The 15,508-nt window shown below is 41.3% G+C and overlaps 1 protein-coding gene across 4 annotated transcripts in view; it reads right to left on the bottom strand.

Annotated features, from left to right (window-relative positions):
• The window catches only part of PLEKHB2 (pleckstrin homology domain containing B2), a 754,336-nt gene that overhangs the window by 26,741 nt on the left and 712,087 nt on the right, over window positions 1-15,508 (bottom strand). For all 4 annotated transcript variants that reach the window (XM_069617849.1, XM_069617848.1, XM_069617850.1 and 1 more), the window contains exon 7: window positions 5,737-5,845. In XM_069617849.1, the coding sequence (XP_069473950.1) occupies window positions 5,737-5,845 (109 nt within the window). The remainder of the gene's footprint in view (window positions 1-5,736; window positions 5,846-15,508) is intronic.

Raw genomic sequence — 15,508 nt, 5'->3', positions numbered from 1 at the left:
TACCTAGCACTCAAGGAGATTAGTCCCAATTTGTGTCTTATCATTGGGCCCGGAGTGCAATTAGGTAGTTTTAATAATCCCCTCCAAAATGTGGCTTCTAATCTACTCCATGCAGTCTCCGTTATAACCCTCTTGGTTTCAGCTCCATACAAAAGTATTGGTGTTGTTTTTTGTTGGAAAAATTGTACAGTGGAGTTAATGGAAAATTTCCCATATTTGTTTTGGATGAGCCTTGCGTGAGACATTGAGATTTCAAGTTTACTCTCAATGCATCTGTTGCATACTTGTTCATTTCTATCCACCAATGTTATACCCAAGTATACATATTCAGAGACTTGCTCCAATGGAGCTTGATGTAATTTCCAAATATGTTTTGTCATCTTGGACTTTTTATCACAAACCATTACTTTAGTTTTTTCCAAGTTAATGGTTAGATAGTTCTGCGTTACATACTCATCTAATTCATCCAGCAACCGTTACAGGCCTTGTGGTGTTGTTGAGAGCAGAACTAAATCATCTGCGTAGAACAGAGCTGGTATGGGTTTGTCTCCCATTTTTGGGGCATCTGATATCACTCCTTCAAATGTTTTTTGTGCATCTGCAATGAAAAAATTGAAAAGCGTCGAGGCAAGTACACAACCTTGCCTCAGTCCTCTTCGTGTTTTAATCTCAGATGTTAAATTACCCTCTAAATCAAGTTTTACTTGCATTTTTGTGTTCGTATGAAACGCCTAAATGCAGTTTATCAAGTAAGGCGGACAACCTGCATTTGTCAATTTTAGGAACAGCAATTTCCTTGATATCGAATCGAAGGCAGACTTCAAATCTACAAATATGAGATAATCTCATGATGCTCTCATGATGTGTTATGATTGCCTTAATCGTAAGTAGATTTATTGTTGTACCCATTCCTGGTACAAATCCAGTTTGGAAAGGATTGCGCTGTTGATTTTTTACACTCCATGCATTAAAGTCCCTTAGGACGAACCTGGCAAAACATTTTCCAGCCACATCAAGAAGGGTGATCAGCCTGTAATTCATAGGACAAGACCGATCGCCCTTCTTGAAAATTGGAACCACAACAACATTTTGCCATGAATCAGGTATGACACTTGTTCTCACAACCTTTAAAAAGATACTATGGAGAATTCTCGCGCGATGCCAAGGATGTTCTTTCAACATATGATTACTTAACCCATCTGGGCAAGGTGCCCTAGATCTACTTGATTTCCTAATGAAATGGTGAATATTCTCCTCTGTTATCATGAGTTCGTCAAAACCATGCGAGGTAGCCACCATTTCCTCATTGTCATCTTTTGGAACTTCATACAATTGTGTGAAGTATAATATCCACTGACGTTGAAGCACACCATTAATTTGCACGGTAAATTGCCTAGCATGCGTTGCAACATTCATCAGGCCCCAGATCTCTGAGCTGTTCTTAGATTGTATCGCTTGTATCATAGATAAGCCATCATTTAGGTATAATGTGGCTCTATGTGAACATATCCAATTTGTATATTTACACTTTAGTTTTTTAGCACTGTTGTTCGAATCAAAATTGGAAGGCTCATAGCCATCTTCTTTTCTTTTCGGAGCAGCGATTTTTGCTTTTGGATCTCTGGGTCAAATGGATCTTTTGGTTTTTGAGGACAGTGTTTAAGTAATGCATCCTGAGATTTATATATTTGCATAAATGAAGTGTATTGCTCTTTTCTCAGTAAGAGGAATTTGTAAGCCTCTTGTATAGGGACGTAGGATTTCTTTCATCCCACTTAAACCATGTTTTGGAGTTATTAATGTTCAACACCACTGGATATTGTTTCTTAACGAGAGCTTTTCCATCACACAAGTCAAATGACCACATAGTTGTAAGAAGTTTGTGGTCACTATTTTCTTGAGTCATTATTTCAAAGTCTAGCGTTCTACCAAATGTATATTTATCTATAAATATAAATCTATAATGGATTCACTTCTTCCACGTTTCCACGTGCTTTTCGGTGGGACATCGGATTTGAATGCGCCATTAAGCATGTAAAATTGGCAATTTTTTATGAGGTTCAACCATCTTTGAGTGGTAAGATTTTTTTTAGCTCACCTGGGGATAAACATTTCAAGTTTAAGTCCCCAACCAACACAGTATTCGTGATTTCTGAGTTCAGCAATATTAGATCAAGTAGATTTTCTAGATCTTGAAAGAACTTCTCATCAGACATAGCTAACGGATTTCTGTACATATTTATTAGTGCTATCATACCACCTCTGTATTTAATTTTTACCAGCTGCAAGTGAATGCTTAGGTTAGCCCATGGAAAGAATTCTAACCCTTCACTTGTATTCACAGCTACTAAAAGTCCTGAAGAAGGACGGCCTTTATTATTAGATTTTGCTGCTGACAATAGTAGCTCATGGCCATTCCATACGGGTTGTTCAACTAGCCATGTCTCTTGAAGGGCAATTATGTTGAACTCAGCTATTTCTTTTGCGGTTGTTCCAAGCAAGCATATATAATCACGTGTGTTCCAACTTGCTAGTGAAACTTGCCCTATCTGAGACTGCTGCTCTAGTTATGATCTCTCTTAATTGGTGTTCTCATCTATGTACATATTTCCCTGTGGTAATTTTGGTTTGTAAATGTTCGGTATTTTAACTGGTGGTATCATTTCTCCTTGCCATGAAGATCTATTTACCACTGCCGGGTCTCTTGCCAGAACAAATCCTAACGTGAACAGATCCATTTTTGTTTGCCACACAAGATTTCTTACAACAATAGATGGTATTTATATTCCAACTGTTGTGAAACTTTCATCATTCAAAAACTGTGCTTGACGAATGTCAAATGTGGTGATATCTCGTAGATTTTCTATATCTTGAAATATGGCCAAGATGGATGTGCGATTTAAATCGTACATTGGGAAAGGAGCTTAAGGTTTGTTTTTTACTTGTCACTTTATTCAGTAAATCTTTTGTTAACTTCACCCGTGATGTTTTTGGGTCAATGATTTTATTAGCATGGGTATTTTTGCCCTTAAACAAGTTGAAAGTGTTTAAGGGATTTTCATGCTCACGACACCCCGACTCAATCAGCACTACTGCACCTTCTGTCACCCCTGTAATCACACATTCAGATTGCGTCGATGCTAAATCTGCTGAATATGGAGTGACATGATTCAGTAGTTTATTTTCATTCGTGTGGGGGTTCTCTATAATGCAATCATTTGGCACATCATTTTGTGCTTCCTTAGATTGCTCATTCAGTCTCATGTCCAATGTATTCATCAACATAATGATCCTGTCTATTTGGAGGGATTGACTATTTATTTTAAGGTCTAATGTTTCAAATAGTTTTGTTAATGATAGCATTGTTACATTCATGGCATTAAGTGCAATTTCAATGAGCGGCGATTGTTTGTAATCATTACAATTTGGACAAGGATCAGAGCCACAGTTTGGATTGGTCACAGATCGCTGTGGAGGACGCGGAGTTGGGTGAATATAGGATAAGGAATGATTCATACTATTGTGTAGGGTTTCATCAAACATACTGCGCGATTGGTATGAAATTTTTCTCGGGCTCGGCAGGACACGAGCAATTGGAGAAAAACATGCTGGCATTCCCACTGACACCTCGCCAACCGGTATTTGGTTTTTTAGTGTGATGTTTTTCCCTTCTTTTTCAGTTGGATCATCATGGGTCACTTTATCATGTTTCTTACTCAGTTCTTCTAGAGCCTGACCAGTGATTTCTACAATTACTTTTTGAAACAGGGGATATTTGAAGACAGAACTGGGTCACCTAATGGGCTTTCACTAGGTTTATCAATTTCTTCAATAATTGCTGCATTTTTTTCACTAGTGAGTACTTGTGTGTCCGTTAAGGAGACATTATATTAGCCTCGCTAGAAATAGCGTGATTAATGTCTGCGCATTTATTTAGTAATTCGTTACCTCTTTGAGCTACATCATCACATTTCCCAGATTTGCAATCTCTGGGCAAGCAAAAACCCTGTATGTCAGCCATGACGCTCTTTTTATCAAAAACGAATGAAGAAATTCCCGCAAATTTCTTTCTATTAGCAATCACGGTAGATGGTTTTGCCGAGGTAGATTTTGAAGTGATTGTAGAATGTGAAATAGCAATAGACTACGGCATCCCTGTTTTCAGGGTATTAAGTTGCAATTGCATACAAAATCACGCTTTCCACAGTGAGCAAATACACACTCACCCCTCTCAGCCCAAACAGCCACAACAGCTCTTACAATGCTCTTGCCCGATGCGCGCGCACAAATGGGTGTGCGTTACAAAAATATAAGATTGTTCGTCAAAAAAAGAGGGGAGGAGCTTTCATTCAATGCTCAGAGTTCGTAATAGTTTTTACGTTCGTTCCACCTGCAATATGAAAAAATGAGGTCAAATGGACTCGGGTGAGGTCAAATGGGATAATTCCAAAGAGAAACAGTGAATATTATCCAAGATCTTTAAGGGTTTGTTATCATACCAATGATAGTCGGTTGCTCGTTGTTTAAGTCCGGCTTTGCCAAATCAGATCCACAAGCTCACGAGCAAGCACCTCCAGCCAACACAGCTCTTACAATGCTCTTGCCCGATGCACGTGCGTTACAAAAATATAGGATTGTGGGTCAAAAAAGAGGGGAGGAGCTTTCATTCAGTGCTCACAGTTCGTAATAGTTTTTAGGTTCGTGCCGCCAACGATAGTCCGTTGTTCGTTGTTTAAGTCCGTCTTTGCCAAAATCTAAACTAATTAACATCAAAAGAGGATGACACATTTGATCCAGCCTTTGAATGAAGATCATTGGAGCAAACACGTCATTCCCCTATATCAGGACATACATTAGCCTGCAATGATTGGGTCCCAAAAATCTTAGCCTCACCAGCCTAGACCCCCACTGTGATGTGTCAGTTCAACCCACAATTCCCACGTTATAAAGCCATGGTATTGAAACATTTGGGATGACCAGTGGATCTTTGTTCATCTAACGCCGATCATCCCCATCCGCTTCCCATGAGAACACTACCGATTCATGACACTGACAGAGCCTCGAACTAAAGACAAGTTACGGTTTTAATGTTGCACCTCGAGAACACTTAGAACTGTTTCCCAGGCTGAGTTGTGCTAAGGGGCAATTTGAAACCACCATGGAACACTCTGAAATTGCCAGCAGACCAGTTCCATAACTAATATGCGGAATTGTTAAATGAGGTTATGTTCACTGCCTTTCCTCTGCACCGTGAGCTCGGCCCTGTGACTTTGAAAAGTATCACAAGTTGTTGATACCTTCTCTCTCATACAATCCTGGGACCGTGTACTCTTGCACTGTGCTTTCAGCCCCTGGGGCTGCTAAGCAAATTAAAACGTGTGAGTTGATTTCTAGTAAAGCAGCATGCATTCTGTGAGGCCTGTTTACAGTACCTCGATCTAATGTTAAACCCTACATACTTACCTATAACCTATCTTTATCGTTTAAATGCTATCTTCTTAAACTTCAATTGTTTAGGACACTCTCAAGTCTAAAACCCAAAATGTATTTAACCATCAGAGGGTCCCCCTCTCCTTTCGGTGAGCAATTCCCGAACATGATATGTGCGCACCTCTTTTTCGCGCAAAGTTTGCATTTCTACAACAGGTGCCTGAATCCCTACTAATTGACTCAACTTCTTCACATAATTTATAATCTATCTATAGAGATATTCTTAGATCACAGTAAACCATTTACCTTGGTATGGATATTGGTAGCCCAGTGCATATGCCTGTCCATTTGCATCGTACACAATTTGGGTTCCAGGTGGAGCATATGTCCCAGGAAACTGCTGATACGTAAAAGCCTGAAAAGAATAATGGAACTGTTAGTTATAATTTGGTGCACTATAACCTAGTTTCACTGGACACTAGGAGATAACCAGCAAACAAGTGACAAAATCCCCAATTACAACGTGAACTACAAAGTGAAAAGCAGATATCTACAGAGGATGCAGAAGTAATGATTGGCCGAATGAAGAAAGCAATTGCAGCAACTTTCGCAAGCACCTGATGATAGAGAGTACCAATGGTGTCAACTGCACCACAGCAAAAAAAGGTTATAATATTCCAGTGGTGGAGAAAATGTGGAGGGGTGTACTGAGCAGGACAGGAAAAATATGGGGGTAAGCATATTAACCAGGATTTGGCTTATTCAAATAATTAAGTGAGTCACTTCAGCAATAGCGTGTCAAGTTCAAAACAGTCTGCACGATCAGCTATGATAAAACTATCTTCACTTGTACTACGATTGGAAGGGAGCTAAAGACAATTCATATAAATTTAACAGTGAATTCTTTAGAGAGTGCCACCCAATTCATGTGTTATTGAATAGTAATTTCCACAAGAAATATATGACAAACGTTACTTAGCCAGTAATTGTCTTTCTGTGCCTTGTAGCTGCATCTTATTTGTTTGAATTTAAAAAAAAGGGTGGTTTGACAGGGGCAGTCCTGTCAAACTAGCCCTATTCTACATGTGCAGGAACCAGTGATCCTTTTCTGTCAGGATTATTGGGGTGGTGGGGATTAGGAAACTGCTGTCTTTGTCCCCTGTGTGGCTATGCACACTTCAAGATGGTAACCATACCCTGAAGATGCCAGGAAGCGGCTCAGGACTACGTTACCGAACAATCCCAGCAGTGCTTCCAGAAGCGAGGGTTTCCATAAAAGAGACACATCCTGCATGTGCCGGATGCTGGTAATTAATGGTCATGGCACGGCCAGGACGCTTGCAGTGTCACATCTAGTATGGGTGGGTTTTGTCTGCCCCTTGCAGAGAAAGAGCAGATATGCTTTATTAGGAAAGTTGTTCTTCTTGCTGCTTTCCTTCCATAGACTTATATGGCACACCCTTTCTTTTTGATTTCTCTTCAGTCCTGACTTCCTGACCTTTTGGAGGTAAAGCCTTCTGCTTTACTTCCCTTGCTTTGTGCTAATTTTTATGGGGAAACTGATCAGTTCATAAGACTTCTCAGTGCTCAGAGACTATGGCCTTCATTATGAGTTTGACGGTATTCCAGCAGTAAATTCACTGAAATACCACTAAACCCAATTACTGTTGCCACCACTTGGTCCCGTGGAGTTACAACAGGATTACAAGTGGTGGTAATTCCCCATTTTTGTAGTCCATAAAACTCCATTGGGATTACTGGTGTATTTACAGCCAGCAGAATTATTGCATGGTAAATCTGCGATTTTTGGCGGTTAAGTGGAGGATTTACCTCCAGCAACAAGCTGAAGGTAAATCCTCCTCTTTTCCTTCGAAAAGCAGCAGATTTACTGTCGGTGGTAAATCCGCCAAAATGATAATTTGGCAGTGTGGGAAAAGTGGCGGTAACTGAAGTACTAGCTAGAAGAAGAACTGGAATCCAATCCAATTCAAGGTGTGCTGATGCTTGGCTCTCCATTAGAGTTGCAAAAAGAATTCAAATAAAAATAGAAATTACACTCAGTCGGTTACTCATTTGGAATTCATCCATAAATTCACACTGAATTATGATTATTTATTTTCTTGGAGGCTGAAAGTATGCATCCAATAAGCTAGTGCCAAAAGTATAATATGCCAATGCATTTCGGAGCAAGTCCATCCTCAGGGCTAAGGCACTGTTCATAATTATATTGTTATCAAGCGATTACCAATTCAATAGTCAACATACAAACATAACCATCAATAAATCAAAATCCAAAATCCAAATCATACAGTATACTTGTGTTTCCAGAACCAACATGTGTACCCAGTTTGGTATTCACAAGGTACAGAATATATTCATTATAATAGCATACCATCCATTAGATCAAACCATCAAAAGTTGTTGAAAAAAAGATTGCCATGAGTTAAAGTAAAATAAAATAAAAATCATACCGGGTAAAGTTCACATCAGGTAATGCGTGCAATCACCAGTGAAAAGGCCATGTAAATAGAATAAAATGAAGGTACAGTTAGAAACTAGTTAACAGTATCAACAGTCCTGCTCGCGGTAATTGAAACCTCATTACCTGCTTTTAATGGCTGTGTCGCTAAAACTGTTAAATGTGCTTCTCGGCGTGTACCTGGAATTTCAAAATATGCCAGTACTAGCTAAATGTGTTTTCTTTATTGTTTTGAAACCCGGCGAGGGTTTATTGTCTAACCTGTATATGTCATTGTTAATTCTCAGGTGCGTTTGCCCGAAGTCATTTTGACATCGGTGTTGAATAATTGTAAAGGAATATTGTAAAATTAATTACTGTCACACGCACTTTGTTCTGGTCTTTTAACATATATACTCTTACTTTTTAGATAACTTTTACTATATTGAATAAAATTTTGATACATTTCTGGAATTCCGTTTAGGAGCATGGGTCTGTCTGGATGTGTGGGGAAGTTTACTTTGTTGTTCTCTATAAATTGTTCTTCATATACCCCTACATATACAAAGCATTAAAGAAGGGGGTTTCCCTTTTATATAGGGTAGTACAAAAGAGGACATGACCGCTGATGTTTACTGTGACTAGTTGACAGAGGCGGCGTGTGCCGAAGCTCATCGCAGCCTCGTTCTGGAGATTGATGGCACCCTAAAGTGAAGTGCGGTTAGGATACTTTGTATCCTTATAACTTTTACTTTTGTAACTTTTGGGTTACAAATACAATGTGTCCAGGATGGGCTGTGGCAGCGGATATATTCATACCATGTTTTGAACCTTTAAGCTTTCGCCCTTTTGCAATTACTGCAAATAGCTACTAAGAGTGACAAGCACTCGAAGATGGCCGTGCCACAAGACTTTTTGCATGTCCTTTGGCAATATTGTTCTTAGGCCTTCTTCCCTCCTGCTGAGGACCGGATTTGCCTTATAGGAATGCCCTTTCCAAGGGAAAGCTGCTGTGTTTGCGTGCTAAAGTGTGATCTATTTGTGTGGCCTTATGTTGGGGCTGGAACGGTCTGGTCCCAGTCCACACCCTGGTGCCTGAATGTCTGTTGCTGGGCAGATTGTGTGCCAATCATGGATAGCCACTGCCAGTTTGAATGCTGCAGATGCTTACCATTGGTGGACCTGGGTGAGTTTCCAATCCAAATCCTGTATAAAAGGAGGACTTCTGCAGACATTCCATATATAATCTTAGAGCCAAAATGTCTATGAAGAAGAGCAGCCTGATGACGACCTGAGGATGATTCCTGCAGCTGACCAACACCAACTCCAGTGAAGCCCTGCTCCTCTGCCTGATCCCAAGAAGACCCTTGTCTGTGGTTCAACCCCTGGATCGTGGGAACAACCAGTTTGTTTGTTTGTTTTATTCACTTTTTATGCGCACCAGACCCCTGGGTAGCAGGGCGCAGCAATAAGAAAATGCAAGGCTTACATGGTTACAACATATGATAAAATGCAATGTACAATAAACATCTCTAGATCACAGAAAAATACAAAATATACAGAATGTACAATATTCAGGCATGGTATATCGGAATTGCAGATATATACAGTTTAGTTTGCCAGATATGCTGCAAAGGATTAAAATGGGAAGTGGGCGACACAGGTGGACAATACAGCCCCTGCCCAAGGATTTGTGCCTTTTAAGTATTTGGAAGTGTGCCTGGACAAATCGTACTGCCCAGCTCTCTCCTGGGCTACCTCGCTGCAGCCCTCACCATTACGAGTGCCGTCTTGGAACTTGGAGGATCTTCATCTCGCACTACAAGACACCTGCTCCTGCATTTTTATCCTTCTTGCATCAACAGGTGTGCAGGGCCCGCTTCTATGTTCGTCCATGGACGATCATCTGTCTCTGCATCCGATTTGGTGCTCTTGTTGCAATCAGTCTTCTTCACTCCCGGGCAGTGCCCTGAGGTATCCTGCTTATCAGAAGTCCTCATCTTTCCTTTGCAAGCGTGTTCAACTGGAAGGTGCCTGGATCCACAATTCAAGCACTGAATCCAAAAGTGAACTCTGCACCCATGACGACTGGACCTTCCTCGACTGTACCACAGAAGACTGTGTCCCCAACAGAATCTGGAACCTTAGGAGTGGTCTCTGGAGAAATTGGAGTCAGGGGGGTAAGTTAACATACTTGTCCTCCTGTCCTCGAAAGGGGTACATGGGCCTGTCCCTATCTCTCTCTTTCCTGACTTTGGTTGCTGATAACCACGCCAAGGATCACTTCCTAGGCCCTTCCTAGCATAGTGGGATAAAGAGTTACCTACCTAAACTTTCCTCATATTTTTGAACTTTGAGTCATAACCAATGGTATCGTCCAATCACATAAGACATATACCTGAAAGGTATAACTTTGGAACTGGTGACATTAGGGCACAAGACGCCAAACCATCTTACTAACTGCTAGGCACCTGTTTTATGGTTGCTATAAATATTTGTACTTACCCGAGTAGTTAGCCGTTTTACAGTTGTTATTGAATCAAATGCTTTCTATCGTCTCCCAAAGGTGAATGTATATATCTGATTTACAGTTAGTATGTGACAATATTTGCCTAGAGGTTTCAACTGCTTAGTGTATATTTTAAAGGCCTAATAAATCATTGTATATTTTTGTACTCACCCAACTGGAATTATTGGTGGTGTTCTGTGTTCTCATTGTAGCCATAGACCACTCTTGCATCCCTCCTGACTCTAAGACTTACCACAGCTACCTACCGTGATTGGGTTTGGGTAGACTTTAGTGTCTTTCCTGTTCACCATAATAGGTGGGCCTCCCAAAATACTTAAATTTTAACACTCCACCCACCATTAATGTGAGCGTGGTGATAGAGCATGTGAACACCAGAGCTCTTTCCCAGTGCACTGGCCACCGTCGTAGCGCAGAGGCAGGGATCAGCCTTCACAATGTTTGCTGACATGAGCCTGGGGAATCCTCACTGTTGTTTCCCAGGCCTAGGATAAGAACATGCATCCATGCATAGCAGAATACTAGCGTGCACCACACAACAGTGTGTATAAGGCTGTATTATACAACAGTGTATTTGTCTTACCCAAATCACTTCATATGAAGAGCCCTCCTTTATTTGCCCTTCTGACCTTGCCAGTGCAAAGGTCCACAGGAAATAACAGGAGAATGAAAAACCATTATGAACTGTGCAGAGAAATGCTTCTGTTCTGTTTGTTTGATGCATGTACTATGTGCTGCAGAAGATCGCATATTTGCTACGCTGAAGTGCTCAGCCTTTCGCTTATGCTATCTGTGTCTACACATTTGTGTTTGTTCTATAGTCCAGGTTACAGTGTTACAGGTGAGTTATATAGGTTATCTGTTACCAAGATATATCCTTTTAAGGATTAGCAGGCAAGGTGGTAAATCCAGAGTGAGTTACAGTTCCATTTCCATGTACAAGAAGTTAGGGATGTGTTCTAAGGAACTCCCCTGAACTCGCCTCACCCCTTGCCATCCCTATCCTCTCTTGCTTTGTAAACCTCTCTACGATTGCCCTAAAATCCCCTACCTAGCTACAACCACTCCCTAACCCTCTTTCCCCATACGTGGCGACCTGATGAGTATAACTCAGGCACCCATGTAACCAAGGTGGGCGGGCTGTGTCCTATTCGGCTTCTGTGGTTAGATAGAGGTTAAGGATATTATCCAACCCTCTTTCAGGCGCTGACATTTACACATCAACGTTCTCAGATTGTGACATGTGCATGTACTGCATGATTGCAGCAGTGTTTGTACTGAGCCTTTGTGTCCAGGTGGGGAGGTTGGGAAGGCGGATGTGATTCTAAGCAGATATCAGCCACAGAAAGACGATTACTGGGAAAATAATGTTTGTCTTCTGAGGCTGTGAATCTGCTTAGAGTCACATGCTTTTGCTCTACGTAGCAATACCTGATGAAGGTGGCAGGTGAACTCAAAGAACAGATGAGCAGAGTGTGGAGCAGAGTGTGAAGCAGAGTGTGATCTGCTGTGATCTGTAGGTAATTTCCTGGTGTTTTATGTGCTGAAGTATTGTTTCCCTTTCTACTGGACTCAGGCGGAGTCTCAACCACCAGCAATATATCCATTCACCCTGCACGGTTCAGAGTGTGAAGCAGAGTGTTGTCTGCAGTGGTCTGTGGGGGGACCGGCGGACGTCCGATAGTCTTCTGGTACTTTTTCCCTCTTATTCTCCCACATACGGCAGCTTGCGGCCAGGGGCACTTGCGGATAATAGTGCTCTCAGACCTGGAGATAATTAGCCTACAATTGCGCTAAAGACCGGCTAAGGTATCTAAAAGGAGGAACAATGGATGCCGCCCTAGCCCCAGAACTCGGAAGAAGCTGCGTCTTTTAAGTGAAACCATCCTATCAAGGAAAACAAGTCTTAGCAATCGGAGCGCAGTTCGAAGCACAGAGGTGACAGAGTGGGAAGGTGAGCCTCTTAATCACTGTGCTCCAAAGAACTGTAAAGGTAAGCCTGGCACTAAGCCAATTGAAACATCTATCGAGTTTAGCACAAGCCTATTTTGCAACACTGATGCCATTGATCCGGTGTTTGGGGCATGCAGCACTTCTCACACTGATATAAGCAATACCGGCAACATTGTTTCTCAGGAGCTAATTAACATTGACTCGACCATGATCGTCAAAAAAGAGGGGAGTGACACTATAACAACAAGGGATACAGTTGAGGTGGTAAATCTCTCAGGGCAAGACTCTCGACACCCTGAATATTATTTCACGTTTTCCCTTTACTCATTATCGCTTCACTCAGGCTGTATCGACCGCACTAGTCATGGACATACTCCAAGAACTTCCTTTATGTGATGTATCGATTCAAGAAATAGACCAAGTAATCACAAATGATTCACCTAACAATACAAGTATAGCTAGAGATGACCCCATATTCTTGAGGAAAAAGAAAAGAAAGCAAGGGCCGAAACAACAACAAAACAAAAAAAGGAAACACTTGGGCCTTGGGAAAAATTAAAATCGAATGACTCAAGGACATTTTTAAGAAATGTGATGATTCCATCAAGCCTGAGTGAAGTGATAACGAGTAAAGGGAAAACGTGCAAAATGATTCAGGGTGTCGAGTCTTGCCCTGTTGTCTGAGCAGGGTGTCTTAGGCCCTAATATAAGGAGTGACACATGCTGGATGAGTCGCCAACTGCCTCGACAAAGGCTTTAATGAATTTATCAACCTATTCAATCGAGGATGAAACAGCAATGTCTCAGAAAGAGCCTGAACAATATGAAGAACTGGATGAATTGTGAGACCAGTTGGGGCCAATAACCGGTAACCGGTTGGGTGATAGAATATCAGAAGTCGCAACATCTAAACCCAACCTGGTCGTGCAAACATTGGAACGAAAATTACTGACCACAACAAAAACTCTGAATGCTCAAATGGAAGAAAAATCTACAAGGGTCAGATTCGAAGAAGAGTTATTTGTCCAACAAAGATTCAGGCCCAAGTTCTTTAATAGCCAAAGCTGTTGTACTCAGCTTGAAAGACTGTTGGACATAGATGATGCCCTTGTGTTGAATCAGGGAAACGTCTTGCAACTTTTTCATCATGTTCCTAAACGAAGACCATAGGTTCATGGGACACTGACCTAGGGGAATTCCTAAATGATAATCATTTAGATAGGGTATTACTCCATTTGTCTTCTAACCTGGTGAAAGAAATGATTTTAGAGGCGGCTCTGGGTTTACACTCACTGGGTTTTGATTTAAGGGAGGTAAGCCCCGATTTGAATCGGGTACTGGATAAGAAGTTGAGTTACGACAAGCAGAGGTATAAGTGAGATGTCCCGTTGGATTCTTCCAGTAAAGACCGAGTTATCCCTATAGTAACATCAGGGGTTATGGGTCCAACCATACAAACAAGGTTGACACATCTAATCTAAGACCACCCTTTACCATAACACTTAGCAGGCATGAAGGTGCACAAAGAAAGGTGGTGTGTAAGAGTGAAGAACGTCAAGACTTAGATGGTGAAGAGTCCTGGGCATGGACATCACAAGCCTTGGTTTTGAATGAAAGGAAAGATTAAGTGAAGGCCTTACCAGAGCAAGAGAAATTGTCCCTGGCCTCTTGGAATACAAAAGACTTTAAGCATCTTTTTGCTCTAGGTGAATTTCTCTTCGATTCCTTCACTGTTCTATGTTTTCATGCAACCTGGCTATGAGCGCTGCCGTCTCTCGATGGGTTTCCGGTTTTCCTGAACCCCGCTATGAAAGGGTCAGAGGGCCGGCCGAGTTCTGCTTTGCGGATTACCTTGAAGTGTGGGTTAGAAACAGTGATAGAAGTGAGCAGGAACGGTCGGGAGTGGTGTTCCACTACTTCTATCTTTTTCTGTTTACAATTCCTCTACTTTTTATGACCATATTCACCATTCTATACAGAGAATTTGTCCATTCATGTCCTTGTGCAAGTGTAACATTGTAATAGGAGCATTAGTTACTAGTTAATTAGTGCAATGTCTCAGCTGCAACACCATGTCACATGTTGCACTCTGCAACACCATTTCACATGTTGCACTATGTTTCCACCTACCCTCTCCCCTGCCGCGACCACAATTCCACTACTATTTTCAGTACACTTCTACCACTGGTTAGATATGGAGGTAGTTTCGATCCATCACTCCAACCCTTTCATTCAGATCCTGGTGATTCAGAGAAATTCCAAGGTCCCCAAATGAGGGTACATGGTTTGGAATATGTAATTTATACTAGAACCCTAACTGCATCACTGATCAGGCTTTATGGAAACTTTTGTGGACACTTTAGATGAATGCTGTGAAACATTGTGTGACCCTAACATGGTAATTTGGGGGGCTTTAACATGTCATGTGTTAACAGCAAAAGGAGTTAAGGGGGTTGAATGATTTTATAACAAACTCAGGCGATAGAAACTTGCATATGCTAAACGGGCAAGTGGAAAAAGACATCCCGGGATCAGTGGTAACCAAATTTGAAGTACTACACTCAAATAGCAGTGGCCACAACATTTTAAAAATGACCTGGTCCATTAAGAACAAGGCTGCATGACAGCTTATATGCTACGAAGGTGGAAGTCACACAAGGACATAACCGCTTAAGGATGAATTCATCCAATATAGCTTTTTTGCACCAAACATTTTTTGCAGTTATAAAAGATCAAAGCGATGCCAACTCGCTCACTTCCACTGAATATGCCCCATTTTTGGTGGATTTCACCATTTCCACGGGTATGGGAAATAGGAATTAATTTTCCTACAAACATACTTACAACATCGCCCTGGTTACGGCTAAAAGGAAACTCAGAGCAGATCTGAAAAAGATAAAGATAAAATCGGGACCGGATATGTTAGGTCATCTAAAAAGGCGGCAACAAATGTACAAATATTGGGTTATGTCTTATAGGTGTACAATGCTGCAGGAAGATGCAGAGAGTATGTTGCTAAAAATGTATGATAAGAACATGGGTCAAAATTTAGCAATTGATAAACACCACAGGAATGCCCCCAATAGGCCTTACAACTAAACGTGGTCTCAGAGAAGGCTTGGGAAAAGCATTTCTCAAGC

The sequence above is a fragment of the Ambystoma mexicanum genome, chromosome 10, assembly GCF_040938575.1.
Source record: "Ambystoma mexicanum isolate Mex_15411 chromosome 10, UKY_AmexF1_1, whole genome shotgun sequence".
NCBI lineage: Eukaryota > Metazoa > Chordata > Amphibia > Caudata > Ambystomatidae > Ambystoma > Ambystoma mexicanum.
This window is presented reverse-complemented; position numbering and strand designations above follow the sequence as displayed.